Raw genomic sequence first — 24,361 nt, 5'->3', positions numbered from 1 at the left:
AAGGAAGATTAGCAGAAAAAAAAATCTCAGCTCTGTCTTGATCATCTGCACCTTTTTGTTTGTAATTAAATTCTTTCCACCAAGCTTTTGCTCACCTATGAAGGATACAGGAGTGCACACAAATACTACTCTTTGTTTAACTTGCTATGCAACCTTTCACCTTTATCCATAGGAGTTTTTCTTGTCATTATACGAAGAATGAAGAAAATGTAGCTTCCTACTTTTATAAAATTGGTATTTCCTTGTCAAGGATTAAATTGTCAAGATTAAAGACATCTTTGCATAGCCCAAAATACAAGTGCAAGATATCTGTTGTTATTTACATTTATCTCCTTTGTAACATATGATTCTGCTTTCCAAAATTGTTTTTAACTATAGGTTGTAAATTGTCTGGCTTATTAGCCAGATTTCCATTTTTGCTAATACTAGTGAAAAGGTATTTAACAAAGATAATTAGGCACGTGTCCTGAAGTCTGAAGGCTATATAAATGTAATAAGAATAAACTTTTTAAAACATAGAATTGACCCATGCCTGTTGCTGCATGTTCATTTGAAGTTCATGCCTTGGAAAATGGACTTCAATGGCAAAGACCAAGAGCAAGCTCAAGGCTTGGAGCAGACCTTGAGGATCTCAGTATTCAGAAGTGCACCTATTCCTTAAGTATACTTCTTAAATAAAAGAAACAGCTGGATTATTTGAATTTATCACACACATTAACAATACTTGGAATTTGTTTATCTCTAGAACATAATTCAGGAGGTCTGTTGTTGTTGGTCTGATCTGTTTACGTTGGCAACTGAAATAAAACTGTTTTGTGGTACCGCAAGCCCAGCACTGTGGCAGGAGTAGACACTGTATTGTATCCTTTCTTGCTCATTGCCAGAATTGTTTAGGAAAGTTCCAATTCAGAACCAAGCTATGCCTTCCATTATCTCATACTATCCTGACATTTTGAAGTAGGGTAAATGAGGATAGGCTTTGATGAAGATACTGCTTATTCATTGGAGCGGTGCATGGAGAGAAAAAAAATCTAGCTTACTCCAGCTAAGATCTTCAAGGTTCTTTTTGTTTGTGATTTGAGTAATTGTGGTCTAGACTTAATTGAGATAAAGTATAAAGAACTTCCCAAATCCCCCCGCTAGTTAGTTGTCAGATCCCAGAAAGTTGTGTACGTACTCAAAATAAAAGTGTCTGCACGAATGTGCGATCTGTGATGCCTGGTGATACCTCTGAAACTGAGATTAAAGCACTTTAGAGGAAATTAATAGCAAATCACATGAAAATTAATTACTATTTTATTTGTATTAGCATAGTCTGTAAGCAACTGACCTCTCGTCTGGACCAGAAATTCAGTAGGCCAGCCACTTAGATGCCATTTTATTACAGTGACTAGAGGTATTTTAGGTACCCTGTTTATACTAGTAAATGGTTTGCGTGTGTAGTAGTAATTGTGTGCCTATTTCTACCTATATCCACCCACACCTTAAATTACATGCATCCCAGGCAATTCAGAAATACAGTGAAACACTTATATCATGTAAAGTATTCTCTCTATACCTGTAATTTGACTATGATATTTTTCACTTCTTCATTTGTTGTAGAAGGCTGAAGAAAATGCAGAAGGAATGGCATCTGGTCTTGGTCCTGATGGAGAGGTATGAATTTTACAAGGTGTTTTTTTTGTTGTTGTTTTTTTTTTTTTTTAAAGTGTCAGTGATTGTTCTGTGTGCCATTGCTACAGCTTAAATAAAAATCATCACCACAAATGTACTAAGAAGAGCTGTTGTTTATAACCAGCAAAAAAAATTACCTGGATTAACATTTATGCTTTCTATTCAGAAAATTGAAGACAAGAAAAAGCTACTGACTTTATCACAGAGTATGCTGAAGAATCCCTCTCAGCTTTGTTGCATGCTTAAAAGTAAATGGTTTTCTTGCAGTCTGTGTGTAGACATAATTTACTTTCTAAAATGAGGTTGTAAACATGATACTTTCTAGCTTCTCATTTTATAAAATACATTGTTGACATTGCATGTAGTTGCCTTTCAGACACAGAACAGACTATAGTATTATGGTGGCTTAAGACATCTCAAAGTTCTTTCTTCCTCACAAGCAAATGGAAATGAGTAATTTTTCTGTGTCATTCCTTGAATAATATTTTTCATTCAGTAGCAGAGCATATGCTGCCTCATTAAGAGCTATTCTCTTAATGCTATTTTTCTGTTACTTTTTTTTTATATAAAGACTTTAGAATGGTATTTATTGTTTTACTTTTGAGTCTTTTTATACTTGCAAGTGATATTTTTGCGGATGTAGTTATAGCAAAGTGTGAGGAAATTATTCTTCAGTAGAAGCAGTAGTAGAAGGCAAAAAGGTTTTAAAGTAGAAAACCTGTGGGCAAAGAAAACAGGGCAAAGAAAAACCAGAAAAAGCAATTATGCTATTCCAGTTTTGTTAGATCACCAAAGTAAAAGGTTTTGTTATTGCAGGTGCTTTATCAGCTTAATAAAACAAGTCAGGACAGTGAATCTTCAAAATAGGCCTTCTTTACTTAAAAAGTTAGCTAAATTGTGACGTCCTTGTTTCTCCATGTAAGAGAAAAGATCATAAGGTGAATGTATGTTCTTTTGTTATAGATATACATTGGTAAAAATAACAGGATTAAATGCCTATAAACATACACACCTTGTGTCTTGTTTCACAGAAGCCAACAGTGTATCCTTTTCCATGCTGCTCTTGTTAATTTATTTGGAATACTATGATACATATGTGGACATCACATAGAATATGTTACACACAGAAATACTGTGACTCCGTGTTTGCTTGTTAGCCGTGTGAGAAGATGTGGCTTCTAATAACAAAACTTCACCGCTTGTTCAGATCTGGAGTTTGGGAGATGCCATTCATCTTTTTATTATGTATGACAACCCTGAAATTCAGTTGCCCTATGGTATAAAATTTCATTTGAATTTTTAGCCCATAGATGAGAGCAGTCAGATGAGTGACCTTCCAGTCAAAGTGACTCACACAGAAACAGGCAAAGTTCTTCTTGGACCAGAAGCACCAAAAGCAAGTCAGCTGGATGCTTGGCTAGAAATGAACCCCGGGTAAGGAGTTAGCATGCAACTAGGCTGCTTTTTCTATTTGCATTGATATTTTTCACGTGCCTCTCTCAGTTCTCTTCTCCTCTCCTCTCCTCTCCTCATTTATTATCTGTAAGCTGAGTAGGAGGTGTATTGGACCTAATTCCTCCTCTTCTTATCTGTAATTCGTAATCTTCCTGTCATCTTTGTACAGCTATGAAGTTGCTCCCAGGTCAGACAGTGAAGATGAAAGTGGCTCTGAATATGAGGAGGAGGTATGTGTCTTTAAAAAAAATATTGTGGCAAGCAATACAGTAAAAACCAAATACTTACTCCATGTGGTATTTCTGTCTTTTTCATAAGGAAGAAGGGAAAGTGATGGCAGGTGTGTAGGTGTTTTAAGAATAATATAAACAGGAATAGTAACTGGTTTTGTAATTCTTCTCAGTTCATAGCAACTGCCCTTTATATATGCTGTAAATGCCTAACTGGTAATTGGGCTTAGGAAAAGTAAGTGTTTTAGTCTGACTATTAAGAATCATGAACCAGAGGATATAAGCAGGTTCTTATTTTAAAATACATGTTGTAAAAGGCTGTATTGTGGCTTTGTGCTGCATTAAGTTAACGTCTTTAATGTTTATGCACTGGAGGTTTTATTGGCAACTCTGAATAACACAGTATTTATATATTATGTTTATTAAAAAGTTAGGGATTACATCAGGGGTTTAGGTTCAGACTGTTTAGGGTAGTCTTGATTCAGTACTTTAATGGTAATTTAAATACTATTGTTACAGAAATTCTAAAAATAATCTTAAAATTAACACACACAAAGATCCCAACCTTGCAGGGTTGTAATACTAGATACTGTGAATAATCAGTACCAATACTTGCGTAGCATTTTTCAGACAGATACTTTCTAAATCAGAGCAAAACTGAGGAGTAGAGAAGTAAAGGACCATGTTCAATCAACAGGCTAGTAGCAGAACTAGGTATAGAATTCAGAGCTCCTAAATCTATCATTCTTTACAACACTACACCAAATGACCGCTGAATCAGACTGGACTGTATGATGTTAAGGTGCATGCCTTTGTAGGGCTAATTACTGCTAATGTAATTCTAGAAGACTCTCAGTATTAAGGTAGGAGGGGAGGGCCTGATACCTGTCAGATTCTAGGAGGAATGATAAAAGAGATGTGCCTGCATTTTTAGCACAGACTCTTCAGCAGCAGTGTTGTTTACAGCTAGGGAAATCCTTCTTAGGAGATTACACGTGCACAACTCAGCAGTGTTTTGTTCAGCTTCATTAGTGAGATTTTAAGTTGTTGGTTATCCATTGCAACTGTAGCCAGAAAAAAAATTGGTTTAAAAAGAGTAAAAGTGGGGTCTGTTTTTAAAAAGTTAAGAAACTAGCAGCCTAAACCAGCAATTCTTGGCATTTTTTTAAGCTTTATTAAATTATCACACATCTGGAATGTGATATAAATATATACACAGTATTGGAATCCTCTCCATGAACATGGTAGACAGAGTAAGGCTTTTAAGTAAGGCCAAGGGGAAAATACTTTTTATTTCCAAGTATCATGACTTCCTGTAGGTTAATGCATGTCAAAAATTATCTTCTTCTTGTGCTGCAGTGCAGTTCTGTTGCGGAATAGGTGTAAGTTGAACTTTGTGATCAGGTTTCTCTCATAAAGCATTGATCAGTGAAAGCTACCAATATGTGAATGCCAGTTGAAAGTATGACTTAGGAAGATGTCGCACTTCCCAGCACCCCTGTTCTTTTTCTGTATTCTATAGGATGATGAAGAAGAATCAAGCAGGTTAGAAGCGGATGAGAAGATACTCCTGGATCCTAACAGTGAGGAAGTTTCTGAGAAAGATGCAAAGCAAATCATTGAGTGAGTGTTCTTTAGGTGCTGTTATTGCTAGCAATTGTGATTTCTTACGGTTTCCCAAGAGTAGCTTGTTCTAGATTATAGTGAGTTCTGGTAGCTCCTCTGGCATGAACATCTGCAGGAGAAGGAACATGATCATTTGGTATTAATTGTGTGCTGTTTATAAAGTACCTTGCACCCTTTGGTGTACTCGCCAGAGCTGGGGATTTGCAGTGTTTCTTTAGAAATTTACAGTGTTTCTTTTCTTGTGGGCTGTGGTCAAAAAAAGTTTTTGTGGGAACTGATTTTAGTTCTTTTTCTCCTTTCCAGGACAGCCAAACAAGATGTGGATGATGAATATAGCATGCAGTATAGTGCTAGAGGGTCTCAGTCCTACTACACAGTTGCTCACGCAATCACAGAAAGGGTGGAAAAGCAGTCTTCTCTTCTTATTAATGGCACACTAAAACATTATCAGGTGAGAAATCATTAAAACATTAAAATATTTAAAACTTGGAATTACGCTTGACATTTCAATGTGGTATTCCAAGTGGCAAACTTAAAATTTGTTAAGAAATGCAAGATCTCTAGTAGGTTAGAATTTGGGAATTATATGGACTAAGCAATGAGAGTTACCTATCACAGATAATGTTTCATACATACTGCTTGAATAATACCAGCTTTCTCCATATGCCTGTAACTTTTTTTTTCATTGCAGACCAATAATATTTTGGTTTTGCTATTCTTGTTGACCTGGAATTTCAATTCTGCTTATTGTTTTCATTTGTGGTGGGTTAACAATATCTTTCTTTAGGATTTAATTTTTAAATTAAGGTTCTAATATTTCACTGCAGTAATAGATAAAATTTGAAAACAAGAAAAATATTTTGGTATGGAGGTTGATGTCTCATATTCTTTACAGACGTTCAGTGGACTTAGTAACTAGGAATTTCTGTATTCTGGCATAAGCTAGATTCATGCATGATTGAAAATATTGTTGGTACATATTTTCAGCACTTCTACTCTTGTACAGCTTACTAGGAGACTCCAAGAACTTTATTTCTACATCCGCATAAAAGAAAGAATAATACTTACTCACCAAGATGTCATAAAGATGTATATCTATTTCTACTTGCAGAGAACTAAGAGGACGACTGTTTCCTAATTGTGCAAAGCATTATAATTTCAGCCCTTGCTTCCTGTGCTCCTCAACTCTGCCATCTATTACAGTAGCTTGTTTAAATAACTTAAAATTCAAGAGATAAGATGATTTCTCTTTTTAAAGCATTTTAGTGTTTTTATATCGGGCTCCTTACTGTGGGACATGGTGGGGAAACGAGACAATGAACAAAAGCTGAAACAAGAGGGTTTGCACTTGGTGTGAGAACAGCAAGGACAGCATCTCTGTGGAGCAGGTGCTCAGAGAGGTTTTACCTAGGAGGTTTTCAGTCACTGACCATGTAAAGCCTTGAGCAACCAGGCCCAAAGGCAGGACCTGCTTTGGGCAGGGGATTGGCATAGAGACTGCCTGAAGTCTGTTCCAAACTGAATAATCCCATGATCCTGCTGGTTCATAGCAAAACTCCACCTGAATTTGAATTCTGTTGTGAATCCTTAGCACTTCTATGTGTCTCACTGTGAGCCCTCAACAAAAAGAGGAACACGTCATTCAGAGACTGAGTTTGAACATGATAGGCTAAATAACTTCTGGCACCACTGAAAAATGCTGTGAGTAAGATCAAATCCAACCATATAGAGAAATATGTCACTTTCTCAGCTATGACACCATCTTTGTTTTTGCTGCCTCATTGTCAGTATGTTTTCCAGCTCATGCACCCAATGAAAGCCAACAGATGCAGTCAGCAGCCTTCTTTACTGCATAATCCTGATTCATTGTCTGGGAAGGTTTACCTGATGTAGTTAATGAATACTGTATAACAATACTAATTTGATAGCCATATTGGCTTAAAGTACTCATGGATGGGAAATTAAGATTGTGATAATTGCTTTACTTCCTGAATTGTAATTGTAATTACTTATGGAACATGGAAATATTGTTAAATTATGCAGATCTGTGTTTTGCAATGCAATTTCCCTGTGTGCTACAAAGCAAAATAATTCAGTCTGTGGAGTTACATAGACTCGGGGGTTACCAGTTAGGACAGGTCCTTCAGCTGCTCAATGTGGTATCTAGCAATTGAGTAAGTGGATTTGTTTTTTGTGGTGTCTCTTCTATATAGTAATTGCACCAGAAGTAGGAGGCACACTTCTCTAAGGAGCTTTATGTTGGGACTGTTGAGGCTTGGCTTTGGTTCTAGCAAGAATGTTCTGAAGGAGACTGTTCTGTGACTCTCCCCTTCACTCCCTATAGTTCCCTGTCCTATAGATTTTACATTTTACATCCTTCTGAACTTCTTTTCTGCTTTTCTGTGTTTCTTACTGTCAAGTTGGGTCAGATTGCTTCTTCCTTCATATCATTATATGTCAGTGGAGAAAGTTCAATGATGTAGAAAAGCGTTTTCCTGTTCTCAATTCTGAAGCCACTTTGCAAGTGGGATATGCAGTTGCAGAACAAATTCTGATGGTGGCCTGAGTATTTAATACCTAAATATAAATCAGTCAGCATGTACACAAAGCCAGTAAGTTGGCAACATTATTTTGGATACTCTCTCGCAGGGACAGGAGAAAGTTACTTCAAGTATGTAGTGTTTTCTCTCTGAACTTTCTCGGGCCTATTTATTTACTTCTCTCTCCATGCATGAGACACATAAAAAGTCTGGATCTTAGAAGTAAAAACTTACTCTGCACTTGCATGAGTAATGTGGTACACACATATGTCGAAGTCTGTGTGACATGAGAGTAATTGAGTCAGTGCTTTCTAGCAGTAATCCTTGGAGTGTGAAACTCTGTTATGTAGACATTTCTTAGCTACAGTACTTTGGCTTCCTACCAGCTCTCAGATCTTATACACAAGGCATAATGAGAAGGCCTACTCTGACATGTGGAGGTATGGACAGCAGACACTAAAAGTGCTGCAAGAGCTTTAGCATACCACTGGTGCAGTTGGCAAGTGTGAGGCTTACATGTATTGTGCAAACTTGATGGGTTTGGTTTTGAAAGGTTTTAATTGACAGAGGCAAATGACATGAAATATACACAGAAAGTTTAACATTTGACAGTGTTGAAATTGAAGAACAAACTCTTATTAAGTATTTATCAGACTTACATGTGAGTGCCTGTGTTGCTTTGTCTGCAGTACAAAAAAACCTCCATGTATGAAATCTGACTTCTTCTTATGGACTCTGCTAAACAGGAGTGATGATTTCCATATAGATCTTACCAAAAATTTATCTTGGTTTTTTTTGTGTGTTTTTTTTTTTTTTTGTGGGGGGAAGGTGTTAGGATAGCTAGAGATTCTCATGCATATAGTATATGAAAGGAAATTCCACGTCTAGGTAGGCAGGGACATCTGAACCTTGGTTCTGTAGTACTGGTGTTAATTATTTGTGTGGGTTTTAAATAACTGAAATTATTATTCTTCATTTCAGCTCCAGGGACTGGAATGGATGGTTTCACTGTATAATAACAATCTGAATGGAATTTTAGCTGATGAAATGGGACTAGGAAAGACAATACAGACCATTGCACTCATCACTTACCTGATGGAGCACAAAAGACTCAATGGCCCCTATCTCATCATTGTTCCCCTTTCGTAAGTAAAGGATCCCTTTCGTAAGTAAAGGATCCCTTTCTGCTATTACCATTCTAAGCATTGCAGATTGGTTTATTTGGAACACACACTTGTTTTTCATGTAATTACAAGATCAGGTGCACGTTGTAATTACACTGAGCATGTATTCAGTGTTTTCTGTGATCATTTCTTCCCAGGTAGTTGTCTGGCATTGGAAGGGTAACCAGAAGGCTGATAAAGCACTTGATTCCATTAGTTTCACTGTCCACTCGGCAAACCGAGTAGTTAGTTTACTGTAATTCACTCTTAAGCTACAAGAGTGTGATGGTATTTCTTTAATACGACATGCCTGCAGTTCCCTGTTCAGCTTTTAACTGTGATACTAAAAATCTGTTGCTTAATTCTTTAAACAACTGGCTCACCATGTCATACCAAGTAATGATGCTTTAATGAGGTTGGATGATCTTTTAAGCACTGTATAACTAGCCCTGGATGAGTAATATTCACGGTTCGGTCAGACATCCAGATTGTGATTGTTTATTGTGCTACCTCCTTTTGCTTTTCCTTAGCTTTCCAAGATGCTGCTTGTTTTATACATTTCTTTTAATGCATTTTCCTTCCTACAGAGGTGAGGTGTGGGTTTCAGTGATTTGGAGTGCTGTGTTTTAAATAAGAACTGTCAGGCATTGTAAAACTGATGTAGGATATTGAGGGGTTGTTTGCTTATTTTTGGGTGTGACTTGATTGATGTGCGGAAGTTCCCTGGCCTTTTCGTTAGATAGTTTGTCCACCAGTTGTGCTGAGTATGCAAATGTGTTGTAGGATTGGGATAAATTTTATTCATGGCCCTCTCTTTTGATTTCTTTTGAGGCATCCTGTCTTCTAGCTGTGCTGCAGTACTGATTGACTAACATAAAATACCACAGCTGTTCCTAATTGTGTGAATACAAATGATGAGCTCTAGTGTGAAAACAAATGACTGGGAGAAGGCCTATAAAGTAAAACAAAGTTAAAAATAAAGGGAGAGTGTTATTTATGTCAGATTTTACATGGGCACAGTAAAAAAATCAGATTTCTTTTAATTACTCTGTAATGATTTTTCTTATGTTTTGAAAAGAGAGGAGCTGAAAACTCTTTCTTGTATACATTTTAAAAGCTGCATTTCCCTGCCTTTTCTTAATAGCTAGGACTGCTGCCATTACAAGTCCAGTAAGGAGAAAAAAAAAAGCAAGCAACCAAAAATCCTCAAGGTTATTTTTTGCTGCTGTGTCACGATAGCAACTAGCTTAGCCATAAGAAACTATTTGTTGTGATCTGACAGTAGAAACACAGGGCAAAAACTGGCCAGCGTAGTGACACTGGGTGGCACTATGAGTAGTTCTACTTGAGTAGACAAAGATGAATTGTGTTACCAACTTCATGAGGCTATATTTCAAAAGTAGTAACGTCAGTTTTTGAATGATAAGTAGTATAAAAGAACTTAGAGATGTGGGTTTTTTGTTCAGGGTTATCTTTCTTATGCTTACTATGCTCCAGAATACACAGATGCACATAAAATACTGCTATGAATTCGTTTCAAAGAGGACCCTGAATGTAAGATGAAGAAGGGTTTCACGCTTCTTTCTGTTTGCTTCCCTCTCAGAGATGCTTATTATATTATATTATATTATATTATATTATATTATATTATATTATATTATATTATATTATATTATATTATATTATATTATATTATATTATATTATATTATATTATATTATATTATATTATATTATATGCATTTTTTTTAATATTCTGTTAATTATGGGTGTTAATTACATGAAACGTGTTGAAAAGTTGGCAACCACTTGGAAACATTTAAAAAGTTTGACCCGCAAACGATGAAATATATTACTTTTTCTTTATAATCTCTATGATAGGACTTTATCCAATTGGACGTATGAATTTGACAAATGGGCTCCTTCTGTGGTGAAGATATCTTACAAGGTTTGATTTGCTTTTTATATGATTATAGAGTTGAAGGAATGAGAATAGACCCAGTTTTTCCTCTGCCTCTGCATGCATTTCTAAACTGTTTACTTCTGAACTTTTGTCATGTATATCAGGTACTGAGCAGTGAGAGTTAATCACACTTACAAGAAGACTGTAATAAACAGTAATTACTTTCATGTAGTGAAATGCAGAATGAAATTGTTGATTATCACATTGCAAGGCTTCTGATGAGAGTAATACAAATGATAACTACTTCACATTTTATACACAGTAGAATACTTTGCTGTTTGGCTACTGTAGTAGTGGTATGGCCAAGCAATTTGTAAGGAGGCTGTTAGGTAGAGAGACTGCTAGCTAGGCTGCTAGTTGCATCTTTCCCATGCCCCATAAATGGAGCTTTACAGTCTAGCAACAGTTTAGGGAAAGCACTTTGAAGAACTCCGGAAGGCATCAATATATTGTTTGCAGTGCTGTAGGATTAGTGTTTCATGTGGTTGCTCTGTGTCTGCTAATTCATAAAAGTGATATATTTTCTTCAAGAGAATAAAGAGTAACTACTCACTTTTCTCTCTCTTTTAGGGTACACCTGCGATGCGCCGCTCACTCGTTCCTCAGCTTCGAAGTGGAAAATTTAATGTTCTTTTAACTACCTATGAATACATAATAAAGGACAAACATATCCTTGCTAAGGTAATATGACATCTCAACAATAAGACCTTTAAGACACCTTCAAATGGTGCATAGCACAAAACACATTTTTGTTTTATAGGGATGTCCTGAGTTGTTCTGTCCTTCAATAAAAGTTAAGCTTTTCATTTAATTTTCTGCTCCTCTGTTTTGACTGGACTTCTCAGTTATAGCTCTTCTCCCTCTTCTGCCTGTAAGCACCAGCATTTTCCTGAATGTGGCCAGGGGACTAACTCCTTTGTGCTCTGTACACTGCTGGCCTCTCAGTACTGTATACGTGCCTGCACTTGGAAAAACATGACTTTTCTCCACTCTGCTTAATGGCATTTAACCTAATCTGCAGTCATGAATGTAGCTTTTTTCCGTTATTTCTGACCTGAAGCTCATTCTTATTAGAGCCTTTCTAGCTATGTGGTCACTTTTCCACAAATGACTGAATAGTTACCTGTATCATGAATTTGATATCCAGACTCTTTATTATACATGGCTCAGTTCTCAAAAGGCTCACTAACTGTCAACAGGCAATGCCTCAAATGTAATGAATTAATTTGAAAGCTACTGTACTGTAAACTATTTCATGTACACATAAAGCAGACTAAGGAGTTATTTAGCCATATGGTCCTACTCTCCCTTTTTTGGTCATTTCCACTTTATTTTATTCTCCTACATACTACATATTTGAAGTATTCATATTGCCTCTCTGATACAAAGGCAGTGCATTTTCTTAGCATAGTTCTGAACACTTAAGAACAGTTTGAGACTTCAGAGTTTTCCTTCCCCTCTAGTTTTTGCCCACCCGTTGCTAAAAGATAAGAAAGACAGCACTATGCCATTCAACCTGTCCTGGAAAATGGAATTAGTTAGCATCTATGAAACTACAAACCAAAGCCTTCCTAGTCATATGGTCAGTGTGGCACATATATTGACTGCCTATGTTGTAGTACAGGTGGTAACAGACAGTTTCAGCAACTTTCTTTCAGCATCTGGTGTGACTGCATTTAAGCTTTCACATTAAGAAATTGAAACTGAGATAATCATAATTACGCTGCTTCTTTCTGGACTAAAACCAAAGGATTAGCTGAAACAAAACTAAATTCAGGGTTGCTGTTGTTCATGAGCATAGATATTTTTGTCTGAAAATACTTTTGTCTCCTCTCAAGGTTCTTGTTGCAGATAGGTTTATTTGGAGTTTATGTGGTCTCCTCCTTTCGCTGTGAACTGTATTCTGGCCTTGAAGAGCTGGTCACCCAAACCTCTTTCCCAGAAATGAGAGGAATCTGCTGTTTGCTGTTGCAGTTCAAGTCAGAATTCAGCATCAGATCCAGCATACCTAGTGTTTGTTTCTATTTTTTGCTGCTTGCAAGGGCAGTGGTACTTGGATAATGCTTGATTAGGCTTTCCTCATAAATGAGAATGATTGATGTCTCAGGCTTGAAATACTTTTGTTCTGCACCTGTTGGGAGGAATTTGACTAAGTCTGACCTGCTTTAACTTTGCCAACTTTTCCTCCTTTTCTTGCAGATTCGATGGAAATACATGATAGTAGATGAAGGCCATCGAATGAAGAACCATCACTGCAAGCTGACTCAGGTCTTGAATACTCACTATGTGGCCCCTAGACGAATACTGCTGACTGGGACTCCATTGCAGAACAAACTGCCTGAACTTTGGGCTCTTCTCAATTTCCTTCTCCCAACCATTTTCAAGAGCTGTAGCACCTTTGAACAGTGGTTCAACGCTCCATTTGCCATGACTGGAGAAAGGGTACTGTGGCAGTTTTTTTTAAAACATCAGAATCAAATCACTTTGATAAAAACAGAAAGGAACTTATATAGATGGATTAGTCTTTGAACTCTCCCTGTACTCAGGGATTTAACGTAACTAAAAGCCATCTTTCTTACAGCGCCAGAAAATTTTAGTATCACTGTCTTTTTTGATTCAGAGTCAGTTTGGTTGTTAACATGCAAGTAATTATTGCAGATACTTAACCTTTCATGTGGGAGAAGACATTACCTAATATACAGAGTTGCCTTGTAGTGACTTTTATAAACTTCTGTAGGTTGACTTAAATGAGGAAGAAACTATTCTGATCATCCGTCGTCTCCATAAAGTGCTCCGACCCTTCTTGCTGAGAAGATTGAAGAAAGAGGTTGAGTCTCAGCTGCCAGAAAAGGTTTGCAAAAATAAGAGTTTTGGAAGGGCTTTAATACTTTTTTAAGCATTATGTAATCTTCATTTTTCAGATTTATTTTACAGAAGAGGACTTCTTTAGCATCTATTATTTCTGTGGTTCATTTATTTATAACTCTGCAAAAAAAGTCGTCTGCTGAGGAAGCCCTGAATACCTGAAGTTTCTGCGTTCTCAGGATTCCAGTTTTAATTCTGTTTGTAATCATCCATATAAGACATGCAACTTATTTCCATAATACCTGGTTTCAAGTTCTGAGTGAGTCAGCCATACACTGAGAATTAGATTTTGCCCTGTTCCATCCTCCCTGCACTAGTTAAAACCTTACCTCCCGTAGCCAGTTCTCTGAAATTCCTAAAGGACTTTATAAAGCAGACAGATTTTGATCCTGTGTTAATATTCCAGGAGTCGTATGAAGTTTTTTATTGCAATTGAACAAGTGATTTTTAATTCAGAACATAAAATTGTCTCTTCTGATTTGAAAGATCATTGTTTTATCTCTGGGCAACTTACCTTGCCACACCCTGTCCTCCTCTGCAATCCTGCATCACTTTTCCCATTCACTGTTCCCAGAATAACAACAGCAGCTAAATTAGAAGTCAATTTGAAGGTGTACTTGGGAATATTTGGTGCTAAGGTCATCTGGGTTAAAATGATACCAAAATTAAATTTTTGTAAGTTGTATTATGAGCTGACTAACACTGGCTGAATGAACAGAGAGCTCTGTACAAATGCTTAGTGACAGTACTCAAAGGAAAGGCTTTTTAAAAAATCTTTCTCATCTTTGTAAAGTTGTGAAAGCTATTGCTGTTGTGAATTTCTGTTCCTTTAAGTGTCAGATTCTCAGTATCCTCAGAAGCATTTATTTGAGAATGAAACTTATTTAAAAATATTACTGAAATCTTTATTCAAATTTCTGCCGCTTAGAGCCAGTGTTATTTGAGAAATCCATTAATAGGCATTGGAAGAGGAGGATTTAGAAGTTGCATACACAGTGGTACTCAGAGGACCATGTTTCTTTTTGTTTCCATTATTTTGTTTATGAAGAAAGCAATTAGTCCAACCATGAGGACTGAGCTTGTTGTCCGAAGACTGTTCATGAGTTTCATTTAATCTTACAAACCTTTTAAATCTTTAAAAAAATATATTTTTTAAAATTGTTAAATTACAGAACAAGAAAAAAATATGTTTGGCAATTCTACAGTTACAGTCTTAGAATCCAACTGTCTCATAGTTGTGACTCTCACAGATGATCTTTTGAGGTACTTGTTGCTGTGCTCGCAGTTGGATTGCTTCTCACTGAAATCATATGTGGTATTAGGGTATGGATAAAAGATAGTAGGTTTTTGGTTTGTGTTTTAGGATGACAACCTGCAGTTAGATCCTACTAACATGAGTTCGTGTGTTTATGGTTGTCTTTTTTTTTAAACTAGGTGGAATATGTGATCAAATGTGATATGTCAGCTCTTCAGAAGATCCTGTATCGTCACATGCAAGCCAAGGGAATCCTTCTCACAGATGGTTCTGAAAAAGACAAGAAGGTACAAATGAAGGCTAAAACACGTAGGAAGCAATGTATTATGATAAAACATGTTAACAAGATGATTTCTGTTTTATAAAATTAGTATGTGTGCTCTTACTGGTCATGGGAAAAGAAATCTCTTATCAAGACCTGCTTTTGTTTTACAAGATTGCAGCTCATGCTTTCTGTTCACAAGGAAAAGATACTACTTCTATTCACTGCAGTTACAACGCCTGTCTGCAAACAGGCAATGTTTGAAAAAACCCAGAATTTCCCTTGGCCAAGTTTAATCCAATAATGTACCTTCGACTTCATGGATTACTTCCAGGTTTTCCTTTTCGTTATGGAGCACCCTTATGATAGATGAATTTATACAGAAAGTCCAGCTGCACAGTAGCTTCTGGTTTTTTACTGTTAAGGAATTTTTGGGTTGGTTTTTTTGTTTGTTTTTTTTTTTTATTAGTAATGTGTTGTTTGGGCTAGGGGTAGAAGTGTATTATGCCTGCATTTAAAAATATCTTTCAAAAGATATTCATTAGTTTAGTTAATAAGAAATTATGTTAATCATTTGATTTGCGTTGTTTGTACCCATAGGGAAAAGGCGGGGCAAAAACTCTTATGAATACTATCATGCAATTGAGAAAGATATGCAATCACCCATACATGTTTCAGCACATTGAGGTAAGACTGACAGGTTCAATTTTGAGAGTTGCTTTTATTCAGATGGCTAACATAATAGAAAACTGCAGCTGAAGCTTATATCTGTGGGAGAGGAACATCTCTGTCCACATCATTTATGCTGAAAAGCACACATTTGAAAAAGACAATTGTTATGGTCCCTTATTTTATAAATGTGTTAAAGGAGAAGGAGAAGCTGCTGCCTGAGCATTCACACACCATTCAAGGAGTCCTGCACACACCACCCGAGTCTTTAACTGCTAGGACCAGAGTCCCTATGGTCTATACACCCGCCCCTCACACGCTCTTCACACACTGTTCACGCATCTTTCAGTCCAATGGTCTTTTGGGTCTGGGGTCTTCTAACACCTTTTTGGATTCTTTCTCTGTGTCCAGGCAGGCAGGCTGTTGACTGCCCTTATGTTGTTGATATGCACTCTCTGCTGATGTTTGTACCCTCTTTATCTTCTGGTTTATGCTTCTTGTGCACCTGTGCTCACTGGCAGAACATGGGGAACTGGAAAGTCCCAGACTTAGGGAAAACACTACCAAAACATCAGTGTGTTATCAATATTGTCCTTATACTAAAAGACTAAACACAGCACTGTACCAGCTGCTAGGAAAATTTACTAAGAAAATTAACTCCATTGCAGCCTAAAGGCTTCAGTGAATCTAGCTGCTCGTGCTAAGTAAAGCTAGGCAAACAGCATAAATCACACCATATTGTAACCCTAAGTAATTTATTCTAATTAAAATTTACAATTTAAGCTAGACAAGTAATACCTCCCAACAAACAAATGGACCAACTGCCAGCTTTTTATTGGTAATCTGAAGTCTAGTTTTAAAACATTTAATCTTGTGGAGACACTGCCTTAAAAAAATTAAGGGTGGTTTTTTTTTTAGATCTAGGTGTTCCAGAGAAACTTAATCTCTACTTAGATCTAATTTATGATGGAGACACACTAGTTCAAAATGCCATGTGTAAGATCTTAATAACTAGCAGGCTGCTAATCTTTTACATTATCAACAAAAATTGTCCTTTCCTATGCACCTTCTTTTTTCAGCAAAAATGTACTATCTATATAGCATATCTCATTAGGACCCAAAATACATAAATATAATAATGTATCTGGAAAGATACAAAGTGTTGTAAATGTCTGGAATGTGGTTACATTTACAAATGAATAATGAAGTACCTATTGTGATGTATTATCATTGTAGTTTTCACTCTTTGTTCTCTTGTATGCTAATTAATTAGAGTAATTAGCAAATGCATCTTCCAGTAATTAGTATCAATTAATTAGGTTCTACTGTATTTGTAGTGTAGTAAAATGTATGCTGACAGAAGTTACTTCTGCAAACCACGGATTTTAAATAATAGTAATACAGGAAAATATTAAGCAGATCAGTGTTGCTACAAGGTCGATTCCAAGAGTATGAACTCAAACCCCAATTTAATTGATATAAGAATGCATATTTTTGGGTTACTGTGTAGTTTGTAATAATCTGTTTATCGCTTATAACTCTGCAGGAGTCCTTCGCTGAACATTTAGGCTACTCAAATGGTGTCATCAACGGGTAACTCTTTCAGTTTTACCTCCTGGTCATAATGTTGTGTTGGAACTAATGTGTCATATTCTTTTTCTAGAAAGTATACGCTAACAAACTTGGGCAGTTTATGGAAAGGCAGGGGAGGCACAGGGCACATACCTAAACAAAAAGATAACAGTACTATAGGTGTTATATGAGCTTTTTATGACCCTTCATCTCTTTGAAGAGGACAGGCAGAGAAGATTGTAGACTTATTTATAAATACCTTATATACCATCTGAAATTCATTGGAATGACTCTTTTAGAGAGATGTCAGTTGGGATTTTCTTCTCTTTTGTGTTACTTTTGCCTTCTGCTTTTCTCTCTTTACCATCTTTATTCCAAACTAAAGTAGCATTTCTTCCATTCTTTGAAACGAAATAGATTTAAATTTTGTTCTTGGCACTTCTCTGTGCAGCTGACTAGAAATGGATGCTTTCTAAAGGAAAGGTGTGTATCTTCCATCTGACCCCCTTCCTGTTGAGGTGTTAATGACATTTCTTTTTTTTCCTTAACTAGTGTACCAGACTATTTGTCTCCTTAACTAGTATACCAGACTACTTGTCTCCTAAACAATTTAATATTTTGCTGATTATGTATGTATGCATATCAGAAGACCATGAATCTTGTGGACTTAAGTACCGTTGCTAATGATAAGTTCTATTTTGAGAATACAGGCTCAAAGTTAGAAAAAAGATACACGAAACTTACTTTTGCAAAGCATATCACTGTGATGCTGATTTAGACATCCTTTTTACTTTTATTCATTTTCTCAGTTATGACTTGAATTTCAGTGCTAAGAGTCTGCCTTGCAATTCATAGCATAGAAGACAGAAGAGCAGCTAATCAAAGCAACCAAACATTGTTCATGCCTACTAAGGTTATACGGCTAAAGAGTATATCCTCTGTCAAACTCCACCCATTATCCCTGTATATTAGTTCAGGTTGGAATATTTCACTTTCATGTGCATAGCAGCTGAGTAGAAAGGGAATAGTTTCTAACGTGCCTGATGAATAGAACTTACAGCTGCAGTAAATGCCAGTTAAAAGCAAAACTAGCAGGTGAATGTCTTAACCAATAAAATGCTTATGTAGCTGAGAAATAACGTTTGTTTTGATAAATAATGAAACAGAATTAAGTTTCATAAAGGAAGGTGTTCTGCGTGGCTGAAACTCCATGCGGTTTTTGCAATTGAAGAAAAGTCCTTTCCAAATGGGAATTCACATGGGTGTTTATTTTTTTATTTTGACTAACAGGAACACTTTTAAAGAGAGAAAAGTGCTATTAGTCCTGTTTATCTTAAGTAAATTAATCTCTCTTGTTATACTCTGACATGATAATGACTAAAAACTTTCCTAAACGAGGGGTATTCTGGCATTTATTGTGCTTTTTCTCTTCAACAGAGCCGAACTTTATCGGGCCTCAGGGAAGTTTGAGCTACTCGATCGTATTCTACCAAAGTTACGAGCTACTAACCATCGTGTGCTTCTTTTCTGTCAAATGACGTCACTCATGACCATTATGGAAGACTACTTTGCCTTTAGAAATTTCCTTTACCTGCGTCTCGATGGTAAGCTAAATGAAAAAACAAGGATAAATAATGAGTTAGGAGGTAGCACACTTCATTAGCTTGGGCATGGGAGGCCTGAGTTCTCTTCCTAGCGTCTTCCTATCACTCCAGTGCTGTGAAGTGACTATACAATAGCGCAAACAGGTTCAAAAGAGGATTTCACAAATCCATGAAGGAAGAGTCTGCAAGGATACTTATCATGAAGTTATGGCAGTAGACGCTTAAGCTTCAGCTTGCTAGAATTTTCCCTATTCTTACAGACAAGATACTGAGCAAGATGTACTTTTGCCCCTCTCAGTAGAGGTGATCTTAAGTAATTCCCTGTCTCCCTCAGTTGTCACCATTTAAGTTGCCTGAAAGTATTCTCATGATGACAGATGATAATGCCTGTGGAATTTATTATTTTGTACATGTTTAAAGCTCAACTGCTGTTCTCAACAGGATAGCTGAATTTCAGTGACAGGTAAACTAGTACCTGTAGTTTTCTTCCTGAATTTCACAGGAAGGTCAGTAGCCTCAGTTACTTCATGTGTGGATATGTTTTACTACCTTTGAATGAAAAGATGGTTTAGAAACATAGTGGAGTAATATTTCAAGGGAAATAACTAAAAATATCATATCCCATCTGAGGCTTGAACCTGGTTGAAAGAAGTTTCCATTTTGGCCTGCTTCCTTGTTAATGATCTCTGCCTCGTATCGACCTTCTTAAATATTCATTATATTTACTTAATGAATTTATCTCACACGTTATAGTATTACATAGGGCCAGCAGCATTTATCAGAATACCTTTTTAATAGAAAAGCAATCACTTAATAAAAATATAAATAACAGTATTATTAAAATGAGACTTTAAAGTCCTTTTGAATATTCTTTTTACAGTGTTTTAAGTTGACTCTTTGCATCATGCTTTATTTGGAAGAAAAAGTAATACTAAGAGGTATTCTCATTCTATACAAATATTAATGAACATAAACTTGAAACACTATTATCCTCAGATGTAAAATGGGATAATGAACCTGAGGCACAAATGAGCTGTGTCACTGTGCCACAGAATGTCTTGGTCAAAACTGGCTAAAGAACAGAGTACCATGCTAACAAAACCCTCCTTGTGCCTCTGGCTTTCAACTGTTTTAATGCTTCCATTCAAGAAAGATTAATTATATTACATTTAAAATGTTTTAAATTACCTTACACCACATATTTTAAAATTAATTCTTTTACATGCTAGAATTTCTATGGCAATATGCAGAATAACAAATGCAGCTCCTTGTTTTCTTTAGGGTTTTGCTGGTAATTCGTTAGTGAGATGAACCCTTTTCTCTTCTTTTCCAGTTTTGTGATGACAAATCTTCCTTCCTTCCTTCCATGCTGGAATGTAATATATATGTAGATGCTATCCAGCTGCCTTCTCACATAGGATATTTTCTACCCGAGTCATGTGCTTCTTAAGGGAATGGGTTTCTGTGGGCCAGCAATTCGTGTGTGCGATTGTACTGCATCTGTCCGGGATGAAGTTAACTTCCCTCCTATCAGCCCATATAGGGCTGTGCTTTGCATTTGTGGCTAGGCAGGGTTGATAAGACACCGATTATAGCACTCCAGTGTTTTGGCTGTTTGGCTATTGGCTATTGCTTGTTGCTGAGCGGCGTCAAGGCTTTCTCTCCAAACCGCCCCGCCACCCCCAAGGCCAGTAGACTGGGGGTGAGCCAGGACCCAGCAGGGACAGCTGACCCAAACTCACCAAAGGGACGTGCTCAGCATTAAAAGCTGAGGGGAAGGAAGAGGATGCAGGAAGATTCCTCGTTAAAGCAATAGTTACGAGCGCTGAGGCTCTGCTTTCCAGGAAGTGGCTGGACATCTGCCTTATCACAGGAAGCAGTAAATAAATTTCTCTTCTGGCTTTGCATGCATGAACAGCTTTTGCTTTTATTATTAAACTGCCTTTATCTCAACCCAGGAGCTTTTCCATGTTATTGTCTTCCCCTGTACTCTTGAGGAGGGGGAGTGATAGGGGTGTGGGGACGGTGGGCATCTGTCAGCCAGCTGCCATCCCAGTAACAGAAGAACTTCATCTTCTGCACATACATCAATACCTGAATAAAAATAGCAGACTTTCTTTGGCTTTCAATTACAGACAGAAGTGTAAAGAAGGAAGGGCAAACAGTGGACCAGGTTAAGGTGACTGTTGTTAAAGTATATGAAATTTGAAAGTATATGAAAAGTATATGAAATCTGAAAGTTACAGACCGTTGTTAAAGTATATGAAATTCATCCAGTCGCCTGAGTGCACAGGGCTTGGTTTTTATTTAGAATTTTGTCTATGTTTTCACCATGATTGAATTCCTTGCCTGCTCTCCCCTGGCCATTGTAGACCATCACTCTCAAGACAAAACATTTTAAGAATTTTCAATCCTTTCATATTAATTATGGCTCTGAAGGCCAGGACTGACATTTTGATAAATCTCTCTATAAGTCACTTTTAAAAATATTTAGATGCAGTTGCATCCAGAAGGCACTAATCAAAACTGGAACTCTCTTCTGTTTGTGTGTAGTAACTTGAGTTTAAATTTATGTGAGTCATAAAAAGCTGTAACAATATTAGCCAATATTTTAAAGTCCACTTTTGAAATGTCAAAAGAAATACTTAAAAAGAGGTATTTAGAAGTCTGTCTTTATATGTGATAGGCAATTGACCAAAACATTTGTGGCCAGTGTTCATTCTGTATTATGGAGAATGTGTCAGAGATGGCAAAGAGCATGTGAGCTAAAATTTCTCTTCCATATGTACCTTTAGCAATTGACGTTATATTTATATTATTTCAGTTCACATCTTTGTTACAGGGTGGGCTTTTTTTTTTCTTTTCAGGCACAACAAAATCAGAGGATCGAGCTGCTCTGCTGAAGAAGTTCAATGAGCCAGGGTCACAATACTTTATCTTCTTGCTGAGTACAAGGGCTGGAGGGCTAGGCTTAAATCTCCAGGCTGCTGACACTGTTATAATCTTTGATAGTGACTGGAATCCTCATCAGGTTATTTTTATTTACTTATCTTCATGAAATGTGCAAAGAAATCATGACACTTTTTTGGGTTTCTTGTTTAAATTGGCGATGTAGCCTGGGATGAAAGGAGTAGATTCAGGTAAGTAAAAAAATGCTGCTTTGAGAGGAATTAGTGAGGCAAACTGCTACCATCAGGAACTATTTTGGTCTGAATCAGTGAAGTAATTCTGTGTCTGAGTATATGTTTTATCTGAGTCTCAGGGAATCAGAGCTAGGGGCCTTACAGACCTGCTTCATTTGTATAACTGTACTCATTCTTTAACCCTTAGGACATTAATAGGTAACACCCCATTTTGAGTCTTCGGTAGGTAGGTTGCAATATTTTAGCAGGTTGCAGTATTTAAAGGCTGTGCAGAGTGCTGCCTGTCTCAGAAAATTAGCACTTAAATGGCATATTTCCAGAAACAAAACCTTCTGTTTCCTCGTTTTACCATTTTCCTGTGCTTCTGAAAATGATTATATAAACTAATTCATATTGTAGCTTCAGCTTCACTGTTAATGCAAACTTCAAATACACCTTTAGGTTGCAGCAGCTGCATGTAGTGCTTGGGAAGGGAATTGTAAAAGGGAAGAGCTAACAAGGGTAGTAAAAGCAAGGTGCTGTACTGAAATAGGCATTGCCTGTTTTTTTTCTTTACATTAAGAAATTTTTGTGTTGTGAGGTAGCGCAAAAATGTGATGGCATTCATTATCTGACTATGGCTGAAGTAGAAAAACATCATTTATAGGAGTTAAGGATTTATCTTTTCCCCAAAGAAAATAGGTAAGATTCTGAATTAATAAAAGAAATTCTTTACCTATGACCTGCAATGTACTTTTTGCTTCCACCATTTTTAAGTGTGATCACCCGACCAAAAAATAGTTACATTGATTCACAGTCTTATATATATGAACTTTCAAGCAGCAAGATCATATTTAAGCTGTTTGAGCACAAATATTCCAAGCTAAAAGCTGATTCAATAGATGAAATAATTTTTAGCCAACATATTTAAGAACTAGCAATGGCATTTAGTAGATAAGTTTACGTATGGGGTTTTTCCTAGTAATTTTATTGCTTTTTTTTCCTGCAGTCAAGAGATGCTTTACTTTAGGGTTCATTCTGGCTTGGAAGTCTATGAGCTTTGAATAGAAGGGAAAAAGTAAATACATTAGCCGTTCTCCGTCCCTACACATGCTTTCAAGAAGTTTTTGGCTTACTTCATTTACACCGTACAGAGCATGTCCATGTTTTTGCCTTTTGCTTTTCCCCCTGCTTTGGTCTGATGAAGTTTGGGGAGAGAAAACAATGAAGAACGAGCCATGTGAATTGTGGTGGACTGTTGTTCAAGTACTTCCTTTTTATACCAAGAAGAATTCAGCATTCTTTAAGCAGAGAACAATTTCTGTAGCACACTTACAATATAAATCACTTTCTATGTTCTTTGACTAACAGGATTTGCAGGCCCAAGATAGAGCTCACCGAATTGGTCAGCAGAATGAAGTTCGAGTCCTGCGACTGTGCACTGTGAACAGTGTGGAAGAGAAGATACTTGCTGCTGCAAAGTATAAGCTGAATGTAGATCAGAAAGTTATTCAGGCTGGAATGTTTGATCAGAAATCTTCAAGCCATGAACGGAGAGCATTCCTACAGGCTATACTGGAGCATGAAGAAGAAAATGAGGTAGGGTAGTTAATTAGTGAGAGGATGTTTCAGGAAGTACTGAGTTATTTTTTTCATCAGTTACAAAGATTTTCATCTTGTTTGAAATTAGAAATGTCATCCTATTCTTACCATCCAGTGAAAGACGCAACTTCATTTTTCTCTCTTTATTTGGTCACAGTAATGGTTATGATGTGATGGTTATGATGTAATGTTTATGATGTAATGGCTATGATTAAATCTCAGTGTAGAATTAGGCATTGCAAGTTAAACCTATTCTACTCTTTTGTAATTTTGGAAAAAATTGTATTCAAACAAATATTTTTTTCCAAAACAGATTATAAAACAGTTCCTAAATCCTGTTTATATGTTAAACTAGGTAATCTGATTTTCAGACATGCTGAGCAATTAGTACTACTTAGGTTCAATCATGAAAGACCCTGCTTATAATGCTTCTTTTGGATCCTGGGTAAGAGTTAAGATCTGCTTTGATGTACTTTGGGCTTAGGGCAAGCCAGCAAAACAGTTGTTTATTTCTGGTGCTGTGTCCAGCCTGGACTTCTGGTTATAATTTCCTCTTCAAGAAACAATTGGGTGTTTAAATTTTTCCCTTATAATAGTGGAAAGTGAGGTTATAGAATCACTGATTGTATGTCCCTGTGTTTCATTCTGTTCTTGGGAATTGTGATTGTGGAATGGTGAGCCCCTTTTGCCTGTCACTGCAGACTCTCAATGTGAACAAATTTCAGTGTTTGGATGAAAGGCGCATTTGGGGAGAGTGTGT

At 36.7% G+C, this 24,361-nt stretch overlaps 1 protein-coding gene across 5 annotated transcripts in view; it reads left to right on the top strand.

Annotated features, from left to right (window-relative positions):
• SMARCA2 (SWI/SNF related, matrix associated, actin dependent regulator of chromatin, subfamily a, member 2) overlaps positions 1 to 24,361 on the top strand; it is a 118,060-nt gene that overhangs the window by 51,558 nt on the left and 42,141 nt on the right. For all 5 annotated transcript variants that reach the window (XM_063321264.1, XM_063321265.1, XM_063321266.1 and 2 more), the window contains 16 exons: positions 1,603 to 1,656; positions 2,978 to 3,108; positions 3,299 to 3,359; positions 4,882 to 4,982; positions 5,289 to 5,436; positions 8,507 to 8,670; positions 10,569 to 10,635; positions 11,221 to 11,331; positions 12,850 to 13,092; positions 13,388 to 13,501; positions 14,950 to 15,057; positions 15,633 to 15,719; positions 17,248 to 17,294; positions 18,711 to 18,877; positions 21,745 to 21,908; positions 23,371 to 23,598. In XM_063321264.1, coding sequence (XP_063177334.1) covers positions 1,603 to 1,656; positions 2,978 to 3,108; positions 3,299 to 3,359; positions 4,882 to 4,982; positions 5,289 to 5,436; positions 8,507 to 8,670; positions 10,569 to 10,635; positions 11,221 to 11,331; positions 12,850 to 13,092; positions 13,388 to 13,501; positions 14,950 to 15,057; positions 15,633 to 15,719; positions 17,248 to 17,294; positions 18,711 to 18,877; positions 21,745 to 21,908; positions 23,371 to 23,598 — 1,995 coding nt within the window. The remainder of the gene's footprint in view (positions 1 to 1,602; positions 1,657 to 2,977; positions 3,109 to 3,298; positions 3,360 to 4,881; positions 4,983 to 5,288; positions 5,437 to 8,506; positions 8,671 to 10,568; positions 10,636 to 11,220; positions 11,332 to 12,849; positions 13,093 to 13,387; positions 13,502 to 14,949; positions 15,058 to 15,632; positions 15,720 to 17,247; positions 17,295 to 18,710; positions 18,878 to 21,744; positions 21,909 to 23,370; positions 23,599 to 24,361) is intronic.

Source organism: Chroicocephalus ridibundus, chromosome Z (genome assembly GCF_963924245.1).
Source record: "Chroicocephalus ridibundus chromosome Z, bChrRid1.1, whole genome shotgun sequence".
Classification (NCBI taxonomy): domain Eukaryota; kingdom Metazoa; phylum Chordata; class Aves; order Charadriiformes; family Laridae; genus Chroicocephalus; species Chroicocephalus ridibundus.
The sequence above is the reverse complement of the archived record's forward strand: the minus strand, read 5'-3'. Positions and strand labels throughout refer to the sequence as shown.